The sequence below is a fragment of the Tympanuchus pallidicinctus genome, unplaced genomic scaffold, assembly GCF_026119805.1.
Source record: "Tympanuchus pallidicinctus isolate F22 unplaced genomic scaffold, pur_lepc_1.0 scaffold5, whole genome shotgun sequence".
Classification (NCBI taxonomy): domain Eukaryota; kingdom Metazoa; phylum Chordata; class Aves; order Galliformes; family Phasianidae; genus Tympanuchus; species Tympanuchus pallidicinctus.
This window is the reverse complement of record NW_026294769.1, coordinates 1994401-2019199: the sequence shown is the minus strand read 5'-3', so window position 1 is coordinate 2019199 and position 24799 is coordinate 1994401. Positions and strand designations below refer to the sequence as shown.

Genomic DNA, 24799 nt, shown 5'->3' with positions numbered 1-24799 from the left:
AAATGGTTCAAGAAGAAAATTCTGACATCACTATAAACACTGGAATATATAAAATGTAATGAAATTGTTGGAAATATAAAGATATCAAAAGCCATGTGTAGCAGAAATGCTATATGGCCTGAAACAGTGATTGAGCACCTGATGGGAAGACAGAGCCAATCCAGAGGAGCTCAGGTGCTTTATAGCATTGAACCATTTTTAAGCAATGTTACTGTCGGAAAAATATTCCTGATGAAACAAAGGTATTTTTTTTAATATATGATTCAAATGAGTTAATGAGAAGCAATATAAAAAAAGAAGTGGTGAAAGAAATCGTGTCTGTTTGTATAACGTACGAGGACTTAAGATTCAGGGAAAAAGAAGAAAAAAATAAATCATACATATTTTAAAGTATCTTTGAAAGAGAATTCAAAATGATATAGACTGATTTTATATAATTCTGCAGCAAGTAAAAAGATAGTAGGTATGTATATATTCAGTAAAATGAAGGTTTATAAAAGGAAGACTGCATACTTGGAAACCCTAACATAAAAACACAACTTTCCTAATTATTTCTGACTAAGTCTTTGAAAGCTGCAAGGAAACATGCAGTTTACATCTCTGCTGTGTCTAGCTCAGGAAGGAAGTCCTTCAGCAAACGGGCATGGTCTTTAAGAAGACCAGAGCATTGCTGTGCTCCTGTGTGTATCCAGATCTGTTACTGCAAGGCCTATACAATTGGCTGTATGTTTGTTACTCAGTAACATTCCATTTCACATAAATTTAGAATCCCACAGATATATATGTTTATATATATATAAAAGTGACCAGAATAACAAAGCATGGTGAACAGTCAAAAAGGAAAAAAAAAGAAAAAGAAAAAAAAAAAAAAAGGGGAAAAAAAAAAAGAGGAGGAGAAAATTGAACAGAAAGAGAAATAGCTGATGTGGGAGGATCTAAGCCATACTTAGTATGGATTAATTTAATTCAATCCCTCAAGACAGACTGAATTCTAAAATAATGACTCATTACTGATCTACCTGTAAACGAGAATATAATTACATTCAAATAGATTATTCTTGTTATCCTGAATTGAATTTTTCATTTCTCTTCCTGTGAATTGATTTTATTTTAAGACTTATTTAAAAATTCAGACAGTGTTAAATGATTATTAAATTATTATAATTATATAATAAATAAAATTGGTTATCATAATGTAGTATATCTAATATTGCCACTTCGTTCTAGCAAGGGAGACCCTTCTGAGCTTTATAATTTAAATAAATACGTATAATTTTGTACATACATTTAGTTCCTTATTTATTAGACGTAAGTATTTAAAGTGCTTTCTTATTTCCTTTTTTAACTGACGGCCATTTCTGAATGTGAAGAGAATTGTGGTTAATTTGTGCACTGATGCATCGCTGGGATTTTTTTCAGCCAAAGGTGCTGGTGCTGGAAGAAAAAAATCAGTATTCTACATTTTTAATTTTAATTCTATATCTAAAATTTGAATTAATTAAAATCTTATATTAGTATACACAGGCAACAATACAACTATCACAGGAGACAATATAACTATCAGAAATTTTAGATGTTTTGCCCAAGATTTCCGTTTATACAGCTCTAATCATCTTGAAATTCCACTAATAGCAAATATTACTTAATATTTTTAAGTATTTAATATGTTATAACCATGAAATGTAAGTTCTTTGTTGTACTTTCTGACTACTGTTGCTTTAGAAAAAAGAATGGCAGCCTGAGTGCAAAACTTGTGATGCAAACTGAATGTAATACCTGTAGGACTGAAACAGTTAAGAGATACTAACACATCTCCCATCTGAAATGCTTGCACTGAGGTTCTACTGTGACTGTTTTAAAGCATTTATTGCTGTCTGACTGTGCTCTGGGACATGCTGTGCTGTAATAGGCAAACAGTTCTTAGTGTTTCTAATATGCAGCTGCCTGTTAGGAACTAGGTATTAAGCACTGCAGTCTTTCTACTTAAATTCAAATATGCCTTCTGTAGTCTGTAAGAAGTAAATCAAAATCATATATTGCCATTGCAAAAAAATTCGTATTTTGTGCTTTACTTTCAGAAACTTTTGCTGGAATAATGAAAGACAAATATTACAATTAGAAAAGAAAAGGAAAGTGTGACAGATGCATATGTTGTGTAATCACCACTAGCATGGAACTATATGTAAGGTTTGCCACTTGTGAGTTATTGAAAAGATCGATAAAACTTTTTTTCAATAATTAAGTACAACATTTTGCTTTCTCTGAGAAGGTAACGGCATTACACCCATATTTCTTGAGCTGATCTAAATAGGCAAAAATACTACAGCATTAAGTTGAGGAATGTGCTAATTCACACGCTGTTGTTGTTGAAATAAATTGATATTTCACTTTAAGACTCACGTAGTACGATACCTGCTATGTTCATTTTCAATATTTGAAAGATGTTTTGGACATATTTTCTCCTAAATAACAGGTAAGAATAATCAACAATTGAGTACCGTAGCCAAATGAGACAGTAGAAAGTGTTTTATCAAAGTCATACCTGTCCAGCTCTGGCATTTTCACAAACAAAAGTATCATAGAATACAGCAAACTGTGGGGCATTGTCATTAACATCCAAAATTCTTACATAAACAGGAACACGAGTAGTATCTTTTGGGTTGTCTGTCAAGAGAAAAAGAAGAATGAATTTAACTTACTACTAAAAGTATTCTATCTTCCAAATTTAATGAGCAAGAGATATTCAAGATTAGGTTTGAAATTGGTGAAAAAGTAAGAGGATGATTTTGATTAAAAAAATGTATGTATTTGAATCTAGTGAGCAATTAAGACATTTACAAGAAATTAGTGGCTGCCACTGCTGGTGTTCAATGTAAATATAGCACATAGAAAATATGTCCATTGCTATAATGACAAATTTATTTTGTGGATTCAAGTGTATCTTTCTGATATAAAGTTTTGAATTATAAAATGATTTGCAATTGGTTTAACATAAAAGAGACCTATTATTAAACCTCTTCTATGCCTTAGTAAGCAGGGAGAAAATTAAAAAAAGTCAAAGTATACCAATAAAAATGAGAACCAATTAGAGTTTTTATGTTTAAATTGCCTTAAAAAATACAAATATAATTTTTCAGACCTTAGAAATGGTTACTGTTGTTGGTTTTAACCCATCTCCTCAAATGTTCTGACCTTAGTATCATTTAGAATGTGCTCCCTTGCAGATCAATCTGACGTACAAAGAATCTGAAATAATGCCTTAGACTAAAAATGCAGCTACTACTTGAAATTGTGCTAGATATCCAAGAGCTTAAAAACTGTATGATTTTGCTACTTTAATGGAATAGATAAATAGCAATATAAATTATTCAAAATTACTTGGGATTTTTTTGTTTGTTTTGGTTTTATTTTCCTTTTAAGATGCAACAAATAAAACATGAAACATTTAGGAAAAACTGATGTCAACTTCACATGTAACTTACAACATTTTTGTTGGAGAGTGTGATGTTGATCCTTTAATATGCTGAAATGTTTAAAATGGCAGGTTTTGGACACAGTTTTCACATCCTTTTGCATTTTTGTATTAACTTTCCAAATATGTTCTATTCTTATAGTTGCTCTCTGACTGAGTCATGCTTCAGAGTTAACATTTTTAAACTAATTTCCTCCTTCCATACTTTCTCCAGAACTAATGTATTCCTTTGGAGAAGTTTAGCTACTCTACGTAGGTCTACAGTGTAAATTCTCTCAAACTATCCTGACAAGGAAATAATTTAATGTTATGATAGAGGCATAAAATTATGAGTTTCTTTACTATATAAGTACTTCTGAGTATTGCTCTTAAAGTAGTGGGCAGGGATGTGAAATAGAGCAAACTTAGGAACATGCATTGTCAGAAAAATGTATAGCTACTGGATGTGCTAGGTATAACCAACCCATGGCAGGAAACGCCTGGGGTCCTGACTACAGAAATAGGACTAGGAAGGCTAAGAGTGGTCAAATGAGTGTATGTGGTGTTCCACTGAATTCTTTGCATTGTAGTTCCTTCCAACCATACTTCACTGCTGATTAGCAATTTCTGCTTTTTGTAGTGATGTAGAGTTAACCCTAAAAATTCAGTGGCTTTGAAAGCATAAGATCCACTCTAGCTATTTCAAAGTTCTGACTTTCGTCACTTAGAAAATTTTCTTGCAGGAGTATTAGTTTTAATCTCAACTGTCTAGCAGGACCTCATCTTTCTTTGTACGTTCAACGTGAAAATATCTACAAGGCTATAATTTGAATAGTCCAAGAAATGTTGTAGTTTAGTGGTCAAGTGTAACCTAGCTAACTTTTAAGATGTATTGATTCCAAGAATTGTAGATGTAGGTAAAAGATTTTTTTTTCCCTGAAAAAAAGAAGAAAACAATATATATATATTTAAAACAAAGATTACAGTCCTGAACTCTGCTACTGTAACATCAAAATCCTGCCATTTTCCTCAAAGTAAAGGGAGGAAACAATTTATTTAATTGAATAACATTTCAGAAGTAGCTTGGATATTAATGATCATTATTAGAAAAAGATGAGGTGGAAAAATGCTAGATGGATATAGCTGCTGTTAGCTATACCCAACTTAATTCCCCAGAATATCTCACATATTGGAGTGGAAAGGCTAGGGAAATTGAGTGAAAAAATACCAAACTAACTTACTGATTTCAGCTGCTATAACACTGAGATTGTGCCATTGTGATATCTCACGATCCAGTGGCTTAGAAGTATAGATGGATCCATTTCCAGAATGAATATTAAATATCCTGTCTAGATCTGTATGACGATCTAGAGAAAACCTATATTCAAAGAAAGAATAAATGTTGTTAATTAATAAAAAATGGAAGAAAGCATTTGTTTCAAAAGTCGATACAGCTGTTGGGTTCTCTGCATTATATTGAAAAGATTGCTTTTTGTAACACAAATATTCAGTTTCCGTAAATGAAGTGCTTCCTTTCTTTTCTCCTCCTGATCTTTGGTGGTTAATGTAGTGATTATATCTAAAATTGTACATGCAAATTTGTAAAAATTTGTAAAAATTCTCATGATTAGCTCTCTAGAATGAGGAATAAAAATTGAAAGATTTCATAAGTTATAAGTATGATATAGCAGTGTAATATTCATCAGAACATTCACAGGCATGAAGATCACAAAAAAAAAATGAAGTCAAAATTTCAATATAAGAATTAAAGAATTGTTTTAATCTTGAAAGGAAAATTCTCTTTGATGTTCAGTTCCTTCAGACTGAGACTGACAGCTAATTTCTGAGCTTTTCAAAAGTCCTCTTATAAACTCCATTTCTGTGCTTTAGGATATGTTAAATTAACAGAGATGGAATTAAAAAAAAAAAATCCATAAAAATTAGATCATATGCAGAAATTTAACTTTTATGAATGTTAAAGAATCTTCCATGGTGTTATAGTTGCTATAAATCTTCAGGAAACAATTTCTTCTATCACAAAATGACAGATATGTCAAACTATGATCAGTGAACTGTTCTTTACTTCATTTTTTTCTAATATTCAACACTGCCTTCAAAGTTAAGATTAAACCTTTGATGTGGAGTAAAATGTAAGATTTTATAAAATAAAGATCATTTGTCTAATTCTGGCAGTATTGGGTCAATTTATTGTGCAATGTGTTAAAAATAGTCATTTATGTTTTTATTAACTTTTATGACTGACCTAAACATTTCATTAAGTGTGCCAATTTTTACATATAATATTTAATTGGATTGAGTGAAATTGAAAAATGGTGCAATATGAAAATATCTGTAACAGTTTGGTGAATTTTATTTCTACATTTCATCACTTTCAACAAAATAAATATGTAAAAACTATTAAGAAAAAAAAAACAATCCAAATCAACACCAAAATGAGTAAAAACAAAACAAGAACAAAATTAAAGAAAACTTAAACTTAAACAAAGAAAAATTAAAGAACTGTCAAAAATCTTCTGAAACTATATGAAAAACTTGCTCAAGTAATTTTTTTCCTCACCCAGTTGTCTGTAAGTAAGTTATAGAATTTAACAAAATCTTATATTTTTCAGAGAAATTATATGTATGACTATTCTGTTTATATGATAAAAAACTGATTTTCTTCATCCATGGAGATTTAAAGAAGAAAATAACTTATTTTGACAATAATCTGTTTGTTTGGTTTTTTTTTTTCAATAGGCAATAATCGCTTTACAGTTTCCAAAATCTCTGCCATATTGTCTGATTGTGGAATTCTATGCTGTTTCATGTTTGATATCTCTCATTTTAGGTCACATAGTTTTACCCACTTCAAATGGCTTGCAAATTCTACTGGGATTATTAGTTTCAAAAAACCCTCCATTCATTGAATAGAAATTTAAAAAAATACTGAAAGAGGAAAATGCAAACAATAAATTTATGGGAACTTGAACTTATTTAGAATTTTAATTAACAGAAACTAATATTTGAAAAAAAGTATTTAAAAAGAAAGTTAAAACCTGAATTAATTTTACAAACTGAAGCTATGATTTTTTAAATTAAACATTAGCATTTAAATATACAAATTGTCTTAATGCCAAAATAATATGACAGCTTCAAAAATATTTTGGTCAGCTCTTCAGGTTAGGGGTGAATACATATTACTTTGCATTTAATATTGGTGTTGGTAGAGGTAAAATCTTGTAAAAACTTACTCTATGTACCTGATTATTCTTTGAAGTTGAGAGACAAAGCAAATACTGAAGAGAATACAAGAGAATACAAGAGAAGAATTTGAGCTATGCAGTGTGAATTGTTTTAAAGTTTCTGTCTTTAACTGTGTAGCATTAAAAGAAAGGTTAAAAAAAAAAAAAAAAAAAAAAAAGGTGTGTACCATGAAGAACATTATCAGAGTTTTTAATTTTCTTTTTGTAGTTAACTAAATCTAAACAGACCCCTTCGTTGTATGATTTTTCCCCATCATTATTTTCATTTTGCCAACCTGCCTCTTCTAAGTTATTTTCTTAAGGGGAATGTCTTAAGACATCAACAGAACACAGAAAAATTATATAAAACACTTTTTAAATTGCTGTTCTTTGTAAGTAATACTGATGAAGGAAATAAAGTCCTTCAGTTCATTGAGTTGTGTTAGCAACAAAATGAGTAAAAGTGCCAAGTTTGTTCCTTTTCCACTCACAATTATGAAACATAACTGCTAAAATTGTCAACTGTCTCATGAAATTAGAGTGAATAAGGATGCATTGCTAAGTTATTTATATATTCTACAATTTTAGAGGCTTGGCACTTTCATCTGCTATTTTTCCATACACTTAAATCACCATAGGAGAAAATTAGATTCAATTTCAATTCCTAATACAGTTTTTTCCACCTGGGCCTCATTCAGCTGCATGTGACAATTTACTTCAAAGTTAGTAAATAATGTGGGTTTTTTTTTTGCCAAATATAGTTTTTGTACTTTGTTAGGCATTTCAGGCAAGACATATCCAACTAGGACAGCTTCGTCTTATCTGTTTCTTAAAACTTATGTATTGTAGCAACAGTAATCTAACTAACTAACTAACTAAACAAGATACAGTTAACTATATCCAGCTAGATGTGATCTAGCAAATAGCATCAAGCAATATCCACAGAAGAGATATTCTGATGATTAATCATTGAGTGACTAATTTCTTAGGGAATTCGAGTAAACACCAGGATAAATCTATTCTGTGTACCAATCACATTGGTAGCCTGTATAGCAAGAACCAGAGCTTGGCGCTGCATATTTTCCAGGACTTAATGGCAAAAAAAGTGAAATCCCTCACCCATACACTAGTTTTGCAATTTTTCATATTCTAAAGCAAGCAGTCCTGAAGAGCCTACTTGAAATCAGTGTGTAATTTTAAATTTTCTGAGATAGGAAGTTTATTAAACTAAGAAGCGTTTATTCTCTGTCTTGTGTGTAAGTGAACACCTGCTCTCTGAAGTGTCTGAGGCTTACAAATAGATAGCATCATTTTCAACTCTGGTTGGCACACTTGTAAATATGAGAAAGAACATTAGCACCTTCTACCATGTCCCAATGTTTTCTTTACCAAATTTCTTTCTTTACAGAGAATAGGAGATTACCTTATAGGGCTTGAAGCTGAATCAGGATCTCGTGCCATTACCGTTCCTATTATTGTCCCCAGCTCAATATCTTCATGAACCTCAAAAAGGTAAGAAGATCTACTGAAGACAGGAGGCTCATCTACATCCTCTACAGAAATTTTCACAATAGTTGTATCTTTGAAAGGCCCAAGGTAATAGAAGCGTGGATCCACATGGGTATTCTCAGCTTCTACTTTCAAGGTATAAAGCCTTCTTGTCTCATAGTCCAATGGCTAAAAGTGAAGATGATGATAATCTAGTAAATTACATTACGTATGAACAAAAGTTGATCTATACATACAGTAAAACAAAGACTGAAGCCTTCACAGATCTTGTTCCAAGTTGGGAGAACCCTAACACAGTTCAAATTTTCCAGAGTAAAAATCACTTTCCCTACTAAGGAAATCTCAGTTTTTCAGAATTTTCAGAAATTTTAAGGGGAGTTTCTGTAACTAAATAATACTTGAAATAACACCAGTTGCAGAAAGATTTCTCAGCACAAATTTACTAATCATTTGGTGAATTTTGCAGTTCTTTCACAAGCATAGGAATATGAAATAATGTTATAAGCATTTAAAAGTCTTAAAATACTGATTTAAAATTCTGACATTGCAGAACAAGGTGCATAATAGTGATATTATTCAAAAAATATACACACCTCAAAACTCTGTATTTTAATTGTCAAACAAATACCTGCCTTCAAAATCAGTGGTAATTTCTTTTTTTTTAAGACCAGGGATTCAAAGTGCTTTATATGTAGTAAGAGCTTAATTCTGTTCCTCATCACTGAATTTCCTGAAACATCTTTTTTTTTTTTTTTCCGCAAAATAGATTTAACATTTTTGTCAGTAGTTCCTTTTTAAAATGGAATCAAAAGGCTTAAGGCTAGAAACAATTGTAGATACAAGAAAAAAAAAAAAAAAACGTTCATCTGTTCCTTCAAATATTTCCAACTCTTATAGATGGAAAGTATTAGCTAATAAATCATACTTCCTTAATTCCCTATACATCTCATGGAGATACAAAAATCATTTTCCTTAATCAAAAATGGGTGGTAGAAAACTTGTTTCTTTTGTCTTTGCTGCCTTTAAATACAAATATTGTTCGTGCAAGGTGCTAGGAAGACAGCCTAGAGCAGAAGGATGCAGTCCAGACAAACTGTAGTCTTCATGCTGCTTCAAACTTTCTTTTGAAAGCAGTCAGAGCAGAAGAAAGAGTATCTAAGAATATATGTAGGAAGTGCTTCATAGTGTTGTTATATAAGCTAAACATGTGACTACTGGCATTATCTTTAAAGCACAGCACACTGCTGTTAAGGGATGCTGCCTTCCAGCCTAGAGTAAAACAAGACATGTTCTCCAAATATATAAAATTGTGACACAGCAACAATGAAGTTAAGCAATTATTTAATCTTTCTCTTACACTGATATGTAGAAACTGATGGACTTGGTAGAGAAACACCAGTTTTTTTGTAGTTAATCACTAGTGAAAACTGAAATCATAAAGTGTGTAAATAATAAATACTTTCAAAATAGAACAGTCTGAGCATGTTTTTTTCCTTGCTTGTTAAAATAGTTGTCTGTGCTCTCTGAATGATAAGCTACTTATCAATACAAGAAAGCATCCTGGTAATTTCTGAACGTGTCAGGTTGCTAATGTCAAAACTAGAAGAATTTATTCATTATAATTCATATAGTATAATGTCATTGGTGACATTTTTGGAGCTGATACCTTATAACATAAATTTCTCACATTTCATCCAGTTGTTAGTGTATTTTTTAAATATTTTATTGATTTAATATAATAGAAGTTTGTGTGGGAAACCTCAAGCAAGCAAGAAAGAAACAGGCCAAACCTTCGCATATTTCTAGGAAAAGGAAAAATATCTGGTCCCTAACTAGGTATTTTCAAACCTTCCTAGATAAATTTCAATGAAAGAACACAAAATAACATAGATTACAAAAAGGAATTCACTGTGGTCTTTGCAGAATGTATCTTTACCTTGGTTGTCATTAGCAAGAGATTGGGAGAGGGATGCTGTGGTATAGTAGTGTTTTGTTTGTTACATAATGCTTAAGGTGTTATTTTGTGTCAGAAATACTGCATAGATTCTTTAGAAATGCTCAAAATCCCAAAGAAAAGGACTGAGGCACTTCTGGAGGAAAAATTGTTGAGGACCAGGAGAATGACATTTCTATCTCTGAGATCTTACACCTATGAAAGTGCTTAGCGACAGAAAACAGAACTAAAGCTAGCTCTAAAACAAGTACACTATTATTATGCACTACTTGTGTGTACCAGCTGACCTGTCCGAAACAGGAATAAAACAATATAGCTTGTGGTAGTTTCCACAATTGTAATTATGTTTCTTGGCATATATTGGTCTCCTAAATTGAAACTGAGCGAATGACAATCTGAAAGAAGGAAAGCCTATGTTATTCAGTAGTGAGTTAACTGCATATTGATTGCTGAAGAGAATAGCTTGCATGAATATTAGATAAATATATTTGAAATCACAGAAATAATTAGTACTAACGCTGTGAATGGCCTATTTTTTTGCATACTTAGCTGGCAATTATGCTTTAAACCTGCATCTCTGTGTCTCACTGATATTGCTTCCCTGTGTCATTTCTAGTTCATCTTGAAGGGAAACAGTACCATTGAGTCACCAGTGGGGAAATATTTGCAAATATTAAGCATTAGAATCAACATCACATGACCTAAGTACTTTTTTAGAAGGAACACTTGGTCCATAGCATTGACAACAAAGCCATTCAGTGAAACTTTTTAATAGGCACCTTCCGCACAGTAATGATGCCTTCCTGTGTGTCCCTCTGCGTTACAATGTCAAACATATCTGTCCCATCACCATCTACAATTCTGTACTCTACTTCTGCATTTTTTCCAATGTCTGCATCTGTGGCTTTGACGCTGCCAATAGCTGTCCCGACTGGAGAAGACTCAGGAATGCGGAGGTGGATGGTACCTGTCAAAGAGACAAAGAGCCACTCAGGAGCCCCATGAGCCATTACACATGCATTAAGTAACATCATGTGCAGAATTGTGTTTATTTTTTATTCTCGAGATTTTCGTTTGTAATGTATTTGAGGCAAAAAATTCTGTAGAGGAGAATTTCAGGTAGAAGAGTGAAAACAGTAGAAAAACAAAATCAGAGAAAAAAATCCTAGAAAAATAGTTGAAAAGGCCTTTTATTTTCTATTTTTATTTTCCAGAAAATAATTGATCGCATTTTTTTTAATTTGCATAATTTAATTCACATAGTATTTAATGTGAATCTTTTGGGATACATTTTACATCTATACAACCATGAAAGCAATAGAAGCACCAAAACTTCCCTGACTTCTCCCGCCAAGTATAAGAAGCAAATTGAAATTTTGACTTTCAAAATTAGATAACCAGGTAAAGTATTAAATAAACAGGGGGAAAAGTTATGAAAATCCACAAGTATGTGGACTCAGGAAGTAGCATGCATATATCCAAGTAAGGAAATCAATAAAGGAAATTAATAATTATGTGTGATCAGAAAGAATTAGGGGGAATGGCAGTGGCCCAACCCCAACATATCCTCAGAAAAACAGAAGTGAGGATTTTCAATTTCTTTTATTAAAGTATGTTGCAAGGCAACTACATAGTGACAAAAGTACTGCTTCTGTTTTTGAGGAGACTGACCTAAAAAACAGAAGCACTCTTTTTAACTCAAAAGTTTAAGAATTTCTTTTATTCTGCAGTATTACTTTGCCATTATTTGTAGTTGCCAATATGAAAAAAGAAATAAAATCTAAAAAAAAGCCTCAAACACATTCACATATACTTTATTTACTAAATATTGATTAGTAAAGAGTAAAATTGAATTTCTTACAATTTTCAGCAGCTTTTGATATGAAACTGGTATACAACACCAGAATTAATACTTTATGACCATAAACACTCCATATTCTATTCATATGAATTAATTTCTGTGCAGTTGATTTTTGGTGTTTCAGTCAAGTGATTTGTCTTGTATTTGCTCTGACATATTCATTACCTTTATCTAAAACCTAAATCTGTGTACTTCGCTACATTAGTGTTTAATCTCTGTGTAATCTGTTAATGTTAAAAAAAAAAAGCCTCTGCTCGCATTTAGTGTTTATTTAGTCCTGTGTGAGACTACAGTGAAAGACTGCACTTTTTGCAAATATTTTGTATGTTGTAATAAGCCTTATTGTTTGTCAGCTATTCTTTTCAGTTGTTTGTTTTTTGTGTGCTTAAAACTACATCCCCAATCAGTGCATTGTGGGCACTAGCTTGACTTCTACTGTAATGCCCAACTTGTTAATTTATCTATAAAGTGCTAAGTACAAATGGATACACAGTGGATACAGATGCTGAAAATAACAAGAAATCTATCATCTGACAGATGATTTTAATTTTATGTTGAAACTATACATTAATAGAAATCTGCACCATATTATAAAATATTGTCTTTTATTATTTTTGTCACTGATGACTAGAAATTATTTAGGACATTAAGCATGGGAGATACTGTAACTTTACCCACTGTATCAGAACATAACTACACAAACTAGATTAGTCTTTCAGAACTCTACTGTAAATCCCTTTTGTTTCATTGTTCTTCTTCACCAGTGAGAGTCATATATTGTTTGCATTTATTCCAGGGAGTTATATTCTTGCAGATGTTGGTAAAGATTAAAAGAATCCTGAGATGGAGAAGAAAAAAGCTTCTCCGTATGGCAAAGAGAGTAGAAGCAAGGTGAAAGATTGTCTACATATTGTGTCAGTGTACACAGTATCTTTACTTCTGGAAAACAGTTGGAAGTATGACAGTTGAAACAATGATCCTAAAACTGTCTTCAATTGCCTTGCTGTTCAGAACCTTGATAACAAGTTTGTGAAGGCAGAGCAGGAAGGGCAAAAGGTGCCACTTTCGTCTGATCTGAGAACAGTAGAGTGCTCTATTGACACAAACAGGGTGACCATCTGTCACAATGGGCAGGCTGAGAAGAAACCCAGACTGAGAGGCCTTGCCCTGCTTATGTGCCACACTCACAGGAGCGAAAGACCTGCTAGACCTTCAGCTGTGGGGAATTCCAGAATCAGCCATGAAGGATGAGCAGGATGTCATGGGTGCAAGTGTGCCCAGATTGATGAACTTTTTGAGCAGTGGCCAGAGTATGAGAGCTGATTTAGTTGTTCAAGCCACTCTCCATCTTATTTAAAAAGTTGAGGTTGCCAGGTGAAACCCCCAGGTACTGAAAAGGACAAAGGAAGACTTGGGGAACTAGAGGCTGGTAAGCCTCACATCTGTGCCTGGGAAGATCATAGAGTGGATTCTCCTGGAAGAGATAAAGCACATGCAAGGTTCACCAAGGGCAGATAACACCTTGCCAATCTCATAGTCTTCTATGATGGAGCAATAGCATCAGTAGACAAAAAAAATGCAACTGATGTAAGCTGTCTGGTCTTATGCAAGATATGCATCACATCCTTATCTCTAATTTAAAGAGAGATGAGTTTGAAGTGTAGACTATTCAGTGAATACAGAATTGTTTGGTTGATTGTAGCCAGAACCCCCCAAGGGTCAATTTTGGAGCAAGTGTTTTTTAACACACAGGGAGGATAGAGTGCATTCTCATCAAGTTTGCTAACAGGACCAAGTTGAGCAGTGCAGCTGACCCAATAGAACGGGATGCCATCCAAAGAGACCTGGATGGAATTGAAAATGGAACCCATGTGAAACTAATGAAGTTTAACAAGGCCACATGGAACGTGTTGAGCCTGAATCAGGGCAATCCCAGATATGTGTGCAGACTGGGAGAAGAACTCATTGAGTGCAATCCTACAGAGAAGGATTGTGAGTCCTGGTGGATGAACCAGCAGTGTGTGCTTACAGCCCAGAAGGCTAAGAATTCTCTGGGCTACACCAAAACAAGGTTGGCCAGCAAGAAGAGGGAGGTGACTGATCCCCTCTACTGTCCTTGTATGACCCTGTCTGGAGTACTGTGTCCAAACTCATGGCCTCCAGCACAGAAAGGTTGTGCAGCTGTTGGAGTGGGTGCATAGGAAAGATTTTGTGCTAAATGTCAGCATGTGATCACAGAAGAACAGTCACTTAGAGGAACAGTCACTGATATAGATACACTTTTAAGGGGATTTTTAAGAGTGGAAAATTAATCTGAAGAGGCCCCAGTTCTCTACATTAGGGCAAAGAGGAATCAATGCTGTTTTCATAGTTTTCATAGTTTTTCTTAATTCCAGTGCGTTTCTTTGTGGGAGAAGTTTAATTCATCCTTTTATGCTCCTGAGTCCTATGAAAACATATGAAAATTTTTAATAATTGATATATTTTGGAAGAATACAATAATCTTATGAACCTAACAGGAGTCTGTTATTAGTAGGACAGAACTGAACAGGCATCAGTTCTCACAGTCTCACTGAATTCTATTTAGAGATTAAAATAAAGATTCTTAAAAAAAAAGTAACCACTGACTTTCAACTTCGTTATAACAAGTGAAATTACATTAACCTTCATAAATATTTTAAATTTCATTTCTAGTGAAATGTTTGTAGTTGGCATGGCAGAGAGAAAAACAAAGTAAAACGAAAGCCCACCAAGAATTAAAATTAATTTAAACAAAAGGTCCCATCTGATTCATACAGAATCAGAAAAGTGCACATATATTCCTGGGATGCTACACCAGATCCTCATCTGAGTCCAATGAATATGATGGTGGACTACCACTTAAGTCATGTAAACACAGTCTAGAAAGTTGATTCCGCTGCTTTAGGTATTAATTTGACACAATATTTAAGAAACAAGAAGAACAAAACAGAAGGACAACAAGGAAGGAAGAAGAGAGTAGAGAACAGGGAAGGCTTAACTGCATATTTAATACTTTAAAACACTGTGGGGATACAGGACATAAAAAGAAAAATTAACAATAAATTCTGTTCAGAATAGGGTTTGCGTAGCTATGCACAAACTATAAACATTCAGTTGCTTGTGATATTCCTATTTGAGTGTATTTTAAGTCCCATGCTGATAACCATCTTAGCTAAACACATATATGCTTTAATTACAATGCTAAATTGAACAAAAGTGCATACTCAATTTGTACCATAAAGAACATAATAAAGTCAGAGCCATTAGAACCAATGTCACTTATTTTGAGCCTGGAAGATGATTGTCAGTAACTACTGGATTTAGTGGAGTTACAAAGAAGAAAATCTGTTTTGTTGAGGATAACCTAAATTGTTTATGATCAAACCATTTTGCAAATATTATGAATTCAATACATGCAAAATGTTTTAATACAACATTTAAAATACAAAACCTTAATGAATTTCTAGTTAGATAAAATTTCCACATTAAGTAGAGACTAATAATGGTTTCATACTTTCATTTGAAGATAAAATGCCTTGATAGCTATACTATCAAAAGTTAAAAATCAGTATAAAATGCTTTGGACAGCATAAGTAATCAAAAAAATAAGTTAAATGTCATTTACTTCCCTTTTGGACGTCTATCAGATTGTGGAGCACTATAAGTAGAGAAGTACAAATCTACTTGATTTCCTTCAAGTAATTCCTTTTCCAGGTTCTCCATGATTAAATATTTAAGCAGATAATACAATTCAAACATTTCTGTATATCTGCAACAACTACATGTTTTATTTTCTGGTAGGGGAATCTCTAGGAATTAAATAATACCTATGGGGAAAGAAAAACACTGCTCTAATGCTCTTATGAATTCACATCTCACCCTTTCGCATAGAACTGGAAGGTATCCTAGGCCTGCCATCTCTATAGCTGATCATGTAAATGTTTTCCTAACAAACAAGTGCTGTAACATTTAATATTCTGCTTTAATAATAGTGCATAAATCAGTATATAAGCCTTTTTGTTGTTGTTGTTCATGTGTGCCCTGTAATCTAGATTTACCGTAAATTAAACCAGATGGTCATTGCTTAACTCTTTAGTTTGAAGCTCTTATACTGCAGGACAACAATTAAGTGCAGCTTACTCTGGGGAAATCGAGGCGGATTGTCATTGACATCAGTCAAAGTGATGTTCACAGTGGTGGTCCCTGATAATCCACCCATCTGGCCTCCCATGTCCTTTGCCTGGATAACCACTTGGTACTGCTCCCTGTTCTCTCTGTTCATATTTGGTAAAGCAGTCCGGATGATGCCTTAAATAAAGAGCAAACAAAAATTGTTAATCATCCTTTTATTTTTGACATGCAGCAATCTACTGCATCCTTTTTTGTATTAGTCTGTGAAATGCATTTTTAAAATATTCATTTCATGCTTTAAAGTATAAATTTATGTTCATAAGCTTTATAAATAGTCTTCAGTACAATCTGTTAAAAAAATACCCCTTCATTCTACATCACAGCTCCCTTTCAAGTTTACATCTCAAGCTAAAGATGATTCAAGATACTTACACAAGACAAGGCTAGTGGGTAGAAAGAACACGTTATTAGACTAACAAGAACTGTAAGAAAAACCCAAGCAACATTTTCTGGTACACAAATCCTTCTTCTTGCCTTTATCAATTAGATCCTCAAACTGTTGTAGCCATTTCAATTGTACCACTGTAACATTACTTACGCTTCATAGCATTAACAGTAATAATAGTTCTTATTATAAATGTAAAAACTCACAATAAGTTATAATGAAAAGAGCGAAATATATTATTTCATTTCAGTTAGCTTTTAAATTTTTCTCAGGGTGATTTTCAAAATGAAAGAGCAAGTTTCCTTACCTGTTTCTGGTTCCACAGAAAAATATGGCTGTCCCTGAAGTATGCTGTAAATGATTCTGGCACTGTTACCATACGAAGGGTCATCGGCATCCGTAGCTGTGACTTGCACGACGGAGGTACCTTAAGCATCAAAAGTCAGCTTAGTTTCACATGGTACTAAATAGAGATCCAAGAACTTTAATTTCTATTTGAGTAGACCCCACAGAAATTTTCATTTAATGCTGCATTTTTCAGATATGTTTATCATCTTAAAATCAACTTCAGACTTGCACTGTTCTGTTCCATTCTATATAAATTACATCTAAACTTCCATAATCCCACAAATGTAATTAGGATGCAATTAATAAAGGTAAATGGTAGCAGTGGTTGAATTCTTATCCCTACTTTGCTAGCATTCATTCATACTTACGTACTCACTTTCTGTTATTAGAGGACACGTTCATTTTTATTGCAATAGATCTCTGCTTTTCATTCCACAGAACAATTTATGTTTTCTTTTGTTTTGCTTTTGTTGTCAACTAATGTTTTACATTAGTGACAAAAAAGATGTTTAAATAGGTCATCAGAAGTTGGAAAAAACTAGTCATCAGTTCTACCTGTCCTTTAAGTGGAAAAACAGATATTAGCAGAAGAAATACTGTCATAAGGTCTTGTTTACCTCAGTTGTATCTTTTCAACTAAATACTGCCCAATATTCTGAAATAAAGCATCTGTAAATTGAAGTAACATGGAAGAACTATTTATTCCCTCTCAGAGCTACATTACATATTTCCTATGCATAACATGCATAGGAAAACATACATAAATAGAAATAAAAGCTAAGTTTTGTCTGTTTCTCTGAGAACTCACAAGTTGATGACAGATCTACTTTTGATAAATCAGTTGTTCAGTCATGTGAACAATTTTGCCAGTATCAATGATATAATAATGTGCCTAACTTACTAGTCAGTGATGAGTTTTCAGAAATGTTTAGGTTTCAACTGTATTAGAACAGAAATGCTTATGTCAGCAAGGCCCTAAAGGTACTTGCATCTCATAAAGAAGTCAATAACAGGCAAATTCCTAGCAACATTATTACTGATTTTAAAACAGAATGAATCATTGATTTAACAGAACAGAGCCTCAAATACAAAATTAAAAAATTAAAAAAGCTGCACAAATATAATGAAAAAAAGAAAAAAAAGGAAGCTTTGAATACTTTCCAAAGAACTAATGACTGTTTTAGTAAGCATCCAGAATAGGGTGAAAATGAGAACATTTGTTAACTAAAATACTGTTGGGAGAGCTCTCTTAAAAACTTGGCCAATTTCTGATTCACGAGTGTCTCATAGGCCACACAAAATTCTATCTTAAATCTGTTAAAGATATTTCTGTTAAAATATACAGAGGCCTTGTGGTTGAATAAGGAGTATTTCATTGAATCTGAAATGCACTGCTTAGACCATCCTAGCACACAGCAAACTGCTGTGCTATTGTGCATGCTAGCTCCTAAACATTACTTGCTCTGAAGTAGCAGAGTAGTATTGTGTAAAAGAAAGATAAGAACAAATAATGTTTACTAACCTTAGTTCCACGAGTTAAAATAATAAAACAATAGAAAAAAAAAAACTAAATGAATACAGACAAGTACTTCTTCAGTGTGATATCATTTTCTTTTTATGTACACAGCTTTCAGGATATAATCCTTTCTCTTTCCTCCACAAACTGGCAAATACTTTTCATAAGCAAATGCAGAGTAACATGTCATTATAAAAAAAAAAATTCTTCTACTTTATATTCATTCACTGAAGTCGCTGAAGACAACTGATAACTCAATACTAGTAGTATATTGTATGCACCAGTTTGAAGTTTGGACATCCCAAGGCACTGATTTTGATCATTCGTGATGATTTGAGATGTGAACTTAGTCCTCGCCATTTAGTCCAAGTCTTGCTCTCTGCCTTTTATGTGAGAATCTTCAGGATCCAAAGGCTAATCTGAACTCTACAATAGGACATAAGGGACACAGCGATGACATTACGACGAATGTGGCTATAGTATAACTCAGGCATGAATAAGACTTTGAATTATATAACTTCCTTCTCATATTCTTGTAAATTTCACTACACAGTAAACTAGAATTACATGGATGCATGCTAGGCCCAGAAACAAACTGCCATTTGTCACATTATTGCAATTGTCAGAAGGCATATTTGAAAATGATTTTAATTATACTTTGCATTTCCCTAGTGTCTGATACTATAACAGTAATTAATACACTTGCCCCTTTTAAATGGTTGCCTTGTGAACATCTCCAGACAACATATAAGCATTAATGACTTCAGCCTCACCGTGTATTTATGATATAGAAATATTAGAGACGAATCACTGAAGATAATTAACTGGGAGCAAGGAGGGGAATATAAACAGCAGGTATATATTGTAGAGCTGAATTTGTAACTTATTTCCTATACTCAAGTGAGTTATGAACTATTTAAAAACATCTGCCCTCAGTGGTAAATTATCCATTCAAGTAACAAGTTGAATTAGCAAAAACCTTTTGTTCTTTCTGGTAGAAAAGAGGAAATAATGAGATCTGTTCTCCCCTGTAACAAAGTATTTAATACAGCAGAATAACAGAAGTGGAAAGGGTTGCATATTCAGATAAGTCTATGTCAGCAAACTTTGCTTACATGGTCATACCATAACTTGGAAAATAATAAGCTGAAAACAAGGAAGTCAGGAGATGCTTGTAATGCTAAAATGGTTCTTTTAAGATGGTTTGTAAAATATCTAAATATGCAGTATGACCACGTTTTTCATAATCTGTTATTAACATTATAAAATTGCAAGTCATGAAATACAAAAGATTTGGTGTGAGAACTATGAAAAGGAGAGTAAAGAAAAATGTTGGTAATATTAAAAAAAGAAGCGAGTGTAATGAGATAAATGGTATGGCAGAAGAAAAGGATTAAGCTCTGGAAGTTGTTGAAGCAGCACTAATGAGGGAGTGCGCAAAAAGCCTGGGCAGAAACCCAAACAATAGTAACTCAAAATGCTGTCTGAAGACAAAAAGTTAGCCACAGTTAGGGATGACAAGCTAACTGTGGGAGACCAAATCTGTAGATCACATGTAAACCCAATGGGAGTTCACACTGAAGAGTATATTGTTATCTGTAATGCATAAGTGGAAAATAGCTGCTGGGGAGCACAACAGATAGAAATGCAAAGTGCTTCTGGGAAAAAGATTCATAAAATTTTGCTTAGCACTGAAGATATAGAATGAAATAAGGATAAATAATGATTAAATTGTATCTAGCTACCATAGATGAACAGAGAAACAACATCAAATAACAGAAGTGGTGTACTGTTCTGAAAAGAAGTCTTGATCAAGAAGATATGGAGAGTGAAGAAGAGGCAGAACAGCAGACTGTAGTAAAAACCAGAAGAATTTCATTGTAAGAAAGTGGGGAAAAAAAAAGTGAAAGAAGGGAAAATATCTGCAGAAAAATTTCAGGAGAACAAGATGTCTTCAAGGTTATTGACCTAAATGTGAGATCTTGAAGTTAGCCCGTTTATCCCTGCCTTTACTATGATTAATGAGCAGCAAAAGAAAGATGAACAAGGCAATCCTAGACTACGATTTATCTCTACATTACTTTTATCTCCAAGTATTAAATTTCCTTAGTCCACAGTCAATATGAAAAAGAAAGTGGAAGCTCTAAGATTTTTTTCTTTTAATCCAACTGAAATCTTGACGTGTGTCTCCAGAATATTCAGCAATGTTCTTTAAATATGCTTTCCCTAAAGGTATCTACATTTTTTAAAAGGCACTATTCTAGTAATCCAATCAGCAAAACCGGTAAAAATTGGTATTACTATATACTATTATTTCTATTTTAGAACAATAAATAAGGAAGCCTTTTCAGTTCTTCATCAGATGGAATTTCAGTGCAGACCAATATACAGTCACAGAATTACAGAACCAGGATGCTCAAAGCCTCATCCAGCCCGACCTCAAACACCTTCAGGGACTGAGATCCACAGCTTCTCTGGACAACTTGTTCCACCATGCTGAGAAAATGTCTAATTTAAATCTGCCCCCTTTTTGGTTCAAAGTCATTGCTTCTTGTCCTGATAGAGCCCCTTTACCACTTTCTTATATGTCTCCTTTAGGTACTTTAGGTGATTTAGATACTATCTACAAAAATCTAATACATTTGCTTTCCCTGCCTTCCATTTGTGAATACAAAAAAATTATTGCTGAATGATGACTTCTTAATGTTTCAATCACAACTCACAAGAAGACGGAAATATTTTCTTAAGAACAGAACATTTGTATTTCACTTTCATGCATTGCTGTAGAGCTTTGCTATTATCTTTCATTATTTTCTTACTATTTAAACATTAACCAAAGTAGAAAAATTATAACACCTGTATGTATAAAGTATCTAAATGCACTATTTGATTGAGTAGTGGATGCAGTGGCAATAATTAAAACAGTAATAATAGATAAAAAATATTGAAGCTACTGTGGACGTTTTCTGGATATTTAGAAATTAACATTTTATCTGCAGTAGTATAATGAATGAGTGAATTATTATTTTAAGGGAATATTTTGAAAACTCTCAAAATACAAAATAAAGATAGTTCTGCACTAAATAGAAGCTTGCATTCCATAATACTGAATTCCATGATACAGGCCAGAACTTAGTAGTTAAATAAAAATAAAAAAAAGTGGATAAAAATCCATTCTGTTAGGTTCATGTCATTCATTTTGATAAAATTCTGACATGAACAGAGAATAGTGTTTGTCTTACCCTTAACACTTGATCATGCCTAGCAAACTGAGTTTGGTTTTTCACAACTCAGTATTACTCAGATGTGGAGTCATGATGGAAAAAATCCTTGGGAGACTCTAGGCACATATATATCAAGGAATGACAAGGGTTTCATATAATGTAAAGTTCTTGCTAAGCATTCTACCTGAAACTGAATGCAAAGAGGAGAATGAAGAGCAGACAGTCTACATACAGGCAGTGCATCAAGAGTACATGAGCAAACAAATATCTTTCCTTGGCCACAGAAAGAGTGAAAGACAAGACAGCTCTCCATGTAGTGCTTATCATCACTGGGCACTTCCAGTAAAATGAAAGAAAAGTTCATTAAGCATTCAAAAAATTAATTTATTTATCTTATTCTAATAATTCTTAAAGAGGAAAGTGATCACCATTATTTATTTTCTGTTTCTATTTATATTCCAAATGACTTTAAGTTAATGTTTTAAACATTCTTAGTAGAAATCACATCTCTTTCTGGATGAAATTCTAGTATTTGTATGAGCAAGCCAAACTTAACAGTACTTATTCCATAAAGGACTCCAGATATAACTGAATTTTCAGAAGATGGGGAAAATATCTCTTGAATAACATAATTAGAGCAGGCATTTCTGTTGCAGTCTAAAGCACTCACCCACTACTGACATTTCAGGAACACTAGCAGTATAAATTTCTTCTGGAAATGTTGGTTCATTGTCATTGATGTCATGGATTTTGATGACAAACTCAGATTCAGGTTCCACTGGTCTCAGAGTTCTTCTGTTAATAGCTTGGGCACGCAGGGTGTAAAAGGCTTTCTCCTCCCTGTCAATTCTCCGAGTAGCATGAATGTCACCTGTTTTCTCGTCAATTATAAAAAGAGTACCAGCCCCATCTCCTGACAAAATGTATTTGAGGGATCCATCTCCCTTATCCTGGTCAGAATGAAGCTGAAGTGAAAAAAAAGCAAACAAAATAGGTCATTTTATTTAGAAGTAATAAAAACATTTTTAGTTGCTATTATTATAATAGATAAAATTATTTTGAATCCATCAAACAAGAAAACAGTCATTTTCAATCACTTTATGATGTTATACTGAAGCATTTGATTCTTAACATAGCTCCAAGAATCTTTTAACTTGGCTGTGATGGCAGATATCAGTTTTGCAGCAACACCTGTTCTCTGCTAAGAAACCTTTGCACCACAATTCTTAAAGAAGATTTTTATGTTAATACTGACCTTTTCCTTCCTTGAAGAGATCCTATTAAAAATTCACAACCTGCTGTGCATGTTGTAAATTCACTAAGCAGATAAAGAACATGGCAGGATACATGACAATTAAGGAAAACAGAAGAACTGTCTCCACGTCAGACTAATTTTAGATTTTATATATTGTATTATTTATGTTTGTTCTAAACCAGAATATTTCATTTGAAGTCATTATCCTTTTAATTCCATTAAAAAATGTAAATATCCTCAAAGAAATTTACAAATTTATTAGGGATTCAGATAATAGGTGTAAAGTCAATACTATGTAATATATAAGTAATATAATCCATCTATTAACAACCTTCAGTATAGACTTATTTCAATACATCCATACTGAAAAAAACCCTTTTTGCATTTCTTTTTTTAGTACAGTATTGTAGTTGACTAACTATATATTTGGATACACTTACTACAATTTCTCTCATCACCTTTCTGCACCTGTATCATTGATATCATATCTAAATGAAGGAATCTGGAATTCAGATCTATTATCAATATGAAATACATATTTTGCTTTTAGATCCAGCGGAAGAGTTATGTCAAGAAGAAGTCTTGATTAATTTTAAAGGTTATTTTGAATACTTTTGATTTTATGCATGCAGAAATAAGAAACACGTTTTGTAGCATATAGACAAGAAGCTACCTGTGTACATTAACTATGATCATAAACTTGTACTTCCATGCAGAAATGATAAACATGATCATTTTAAAGACATTCAGGGAGTTGCAGGTGATGTAAATATAAATGACAAACCTTTCATGATTTTTATATTGTAAACATGAAGAACATCATTCGTTAGTTCTTATGTAGTACCTCAAATACATATATCTATAAAACTTTCTTATCTGCATTTTTTCCAGTACATATTTCAGTACAAGAAATTAGAGTGCAAGTGACTGTTTCTAAATATATCAGAATGTTCCAAGACTTTTTGACAGAACCATTTCCTTTCTAAATGTAGCTAACTGAACACACATTATAAACATCTATCAGAATTACACCAAGATCATGTATAGTCATCTGAAGGATTTTTGTTAATTCAAGCTCATTTCAGGTCATGAAAAAAAACACAAAACATAAATATCTCCCTTGAAAAGAAACTGGATTTTTGTCTCTTCCTTTGTGGCACCCTTCTACTGTTTTCCATACCATCTGTTTTAAGTCATTTCCAGGGTATCATATCAAACTATTAGATACTGGACAGTATTTTGCAGTTGGTAATCCATTTTGTCAAGTTTTTTTGTTTAACTCAAAAGCCTACTAAGTTCTTTCTTATTAAGGGCTTACTAGGGTACCACTTTATCTTCAAAAATTATTTTACTACTAGGAGGTTACTGGTGACCCATAACCACCAGATAAAGTATTTTCATGGCACAGTGATGAAGGGCAGTTACAGGGGGATGTTATTCCTGAGATATCTGCACAAGAAATAAAAAATAAGGGTCTCCTTGAGTATGAAATATTGGGGCAAAATTATTTTTTTTTTAAATGAAAATGAAAAATTATAGTTTTCCCACATGCCTCACAAAGCTAGGTCTGGCATTATAAATTCTCAGCTAAATTCAAGTTAAATGGCCATGTGATAATAAATTGAGGCTACAGTGTGCTCTCTGAAAATTCAGAAGCCACCTAGCAGTGTTGGGCAACATCATTTCTGTCAAATTCTCTAACTATGGTCCCATGTAAACTGTCCCAAAAAATAGTCTGAGTCAAAAGTAATTCACAGACCTTCCAAGGAATTTTTTAGTGAGAGTGATATTTAGCAAAATATTCCAGGGACTTATTTAGTAATTTATCAACCCTGAAAACTG

The 24799-nt window shown here is 33.0% G+C and overlaps 1 protein-coding gene across 3 annotated transcripts in view; it reads right to left on the bottom strand.

Annotated features, from left to right (window-relative positions):
- Window positions 1-24799, bottom strand: part of CDH10 (cadherin 10) — a 92081-nt gene that overhangs the window by 13470 nt on the left and 53812 nt on the right. For all 3 annotated transcript variants that reach the window (XM_052703707.1, XM_052703709.1, XM_052703708.1), the window contains exons 3-9: window positions 22373-22667; window positions 16922-17041; window positions 16179-16346; window positions 10936-11123; window positions 8117-8370; window positions 4693-4829; window positions 2543-2664 (exon numbers count right to left, since the gene is read on the bottom strand). In XM_052703707.1, the coding sequence (XP_052559667.1) occupies window positions 2543-2664; window positions 4693-4829; window positions 8117-8370; window positions 10936-11123; window positions 16179-16346; window positions 16922-17041; window positions 22373-22667 (1284 nt within the window). The remainder of the gene's footprint in view (window positions 1-2542; window positions 2665-4692; window positions 4830-8116; window positions 8371-10935; window positions 11124-16178; window positions 16347-16921; window positions 17042-22372; window positions 22668-24799) is intronic.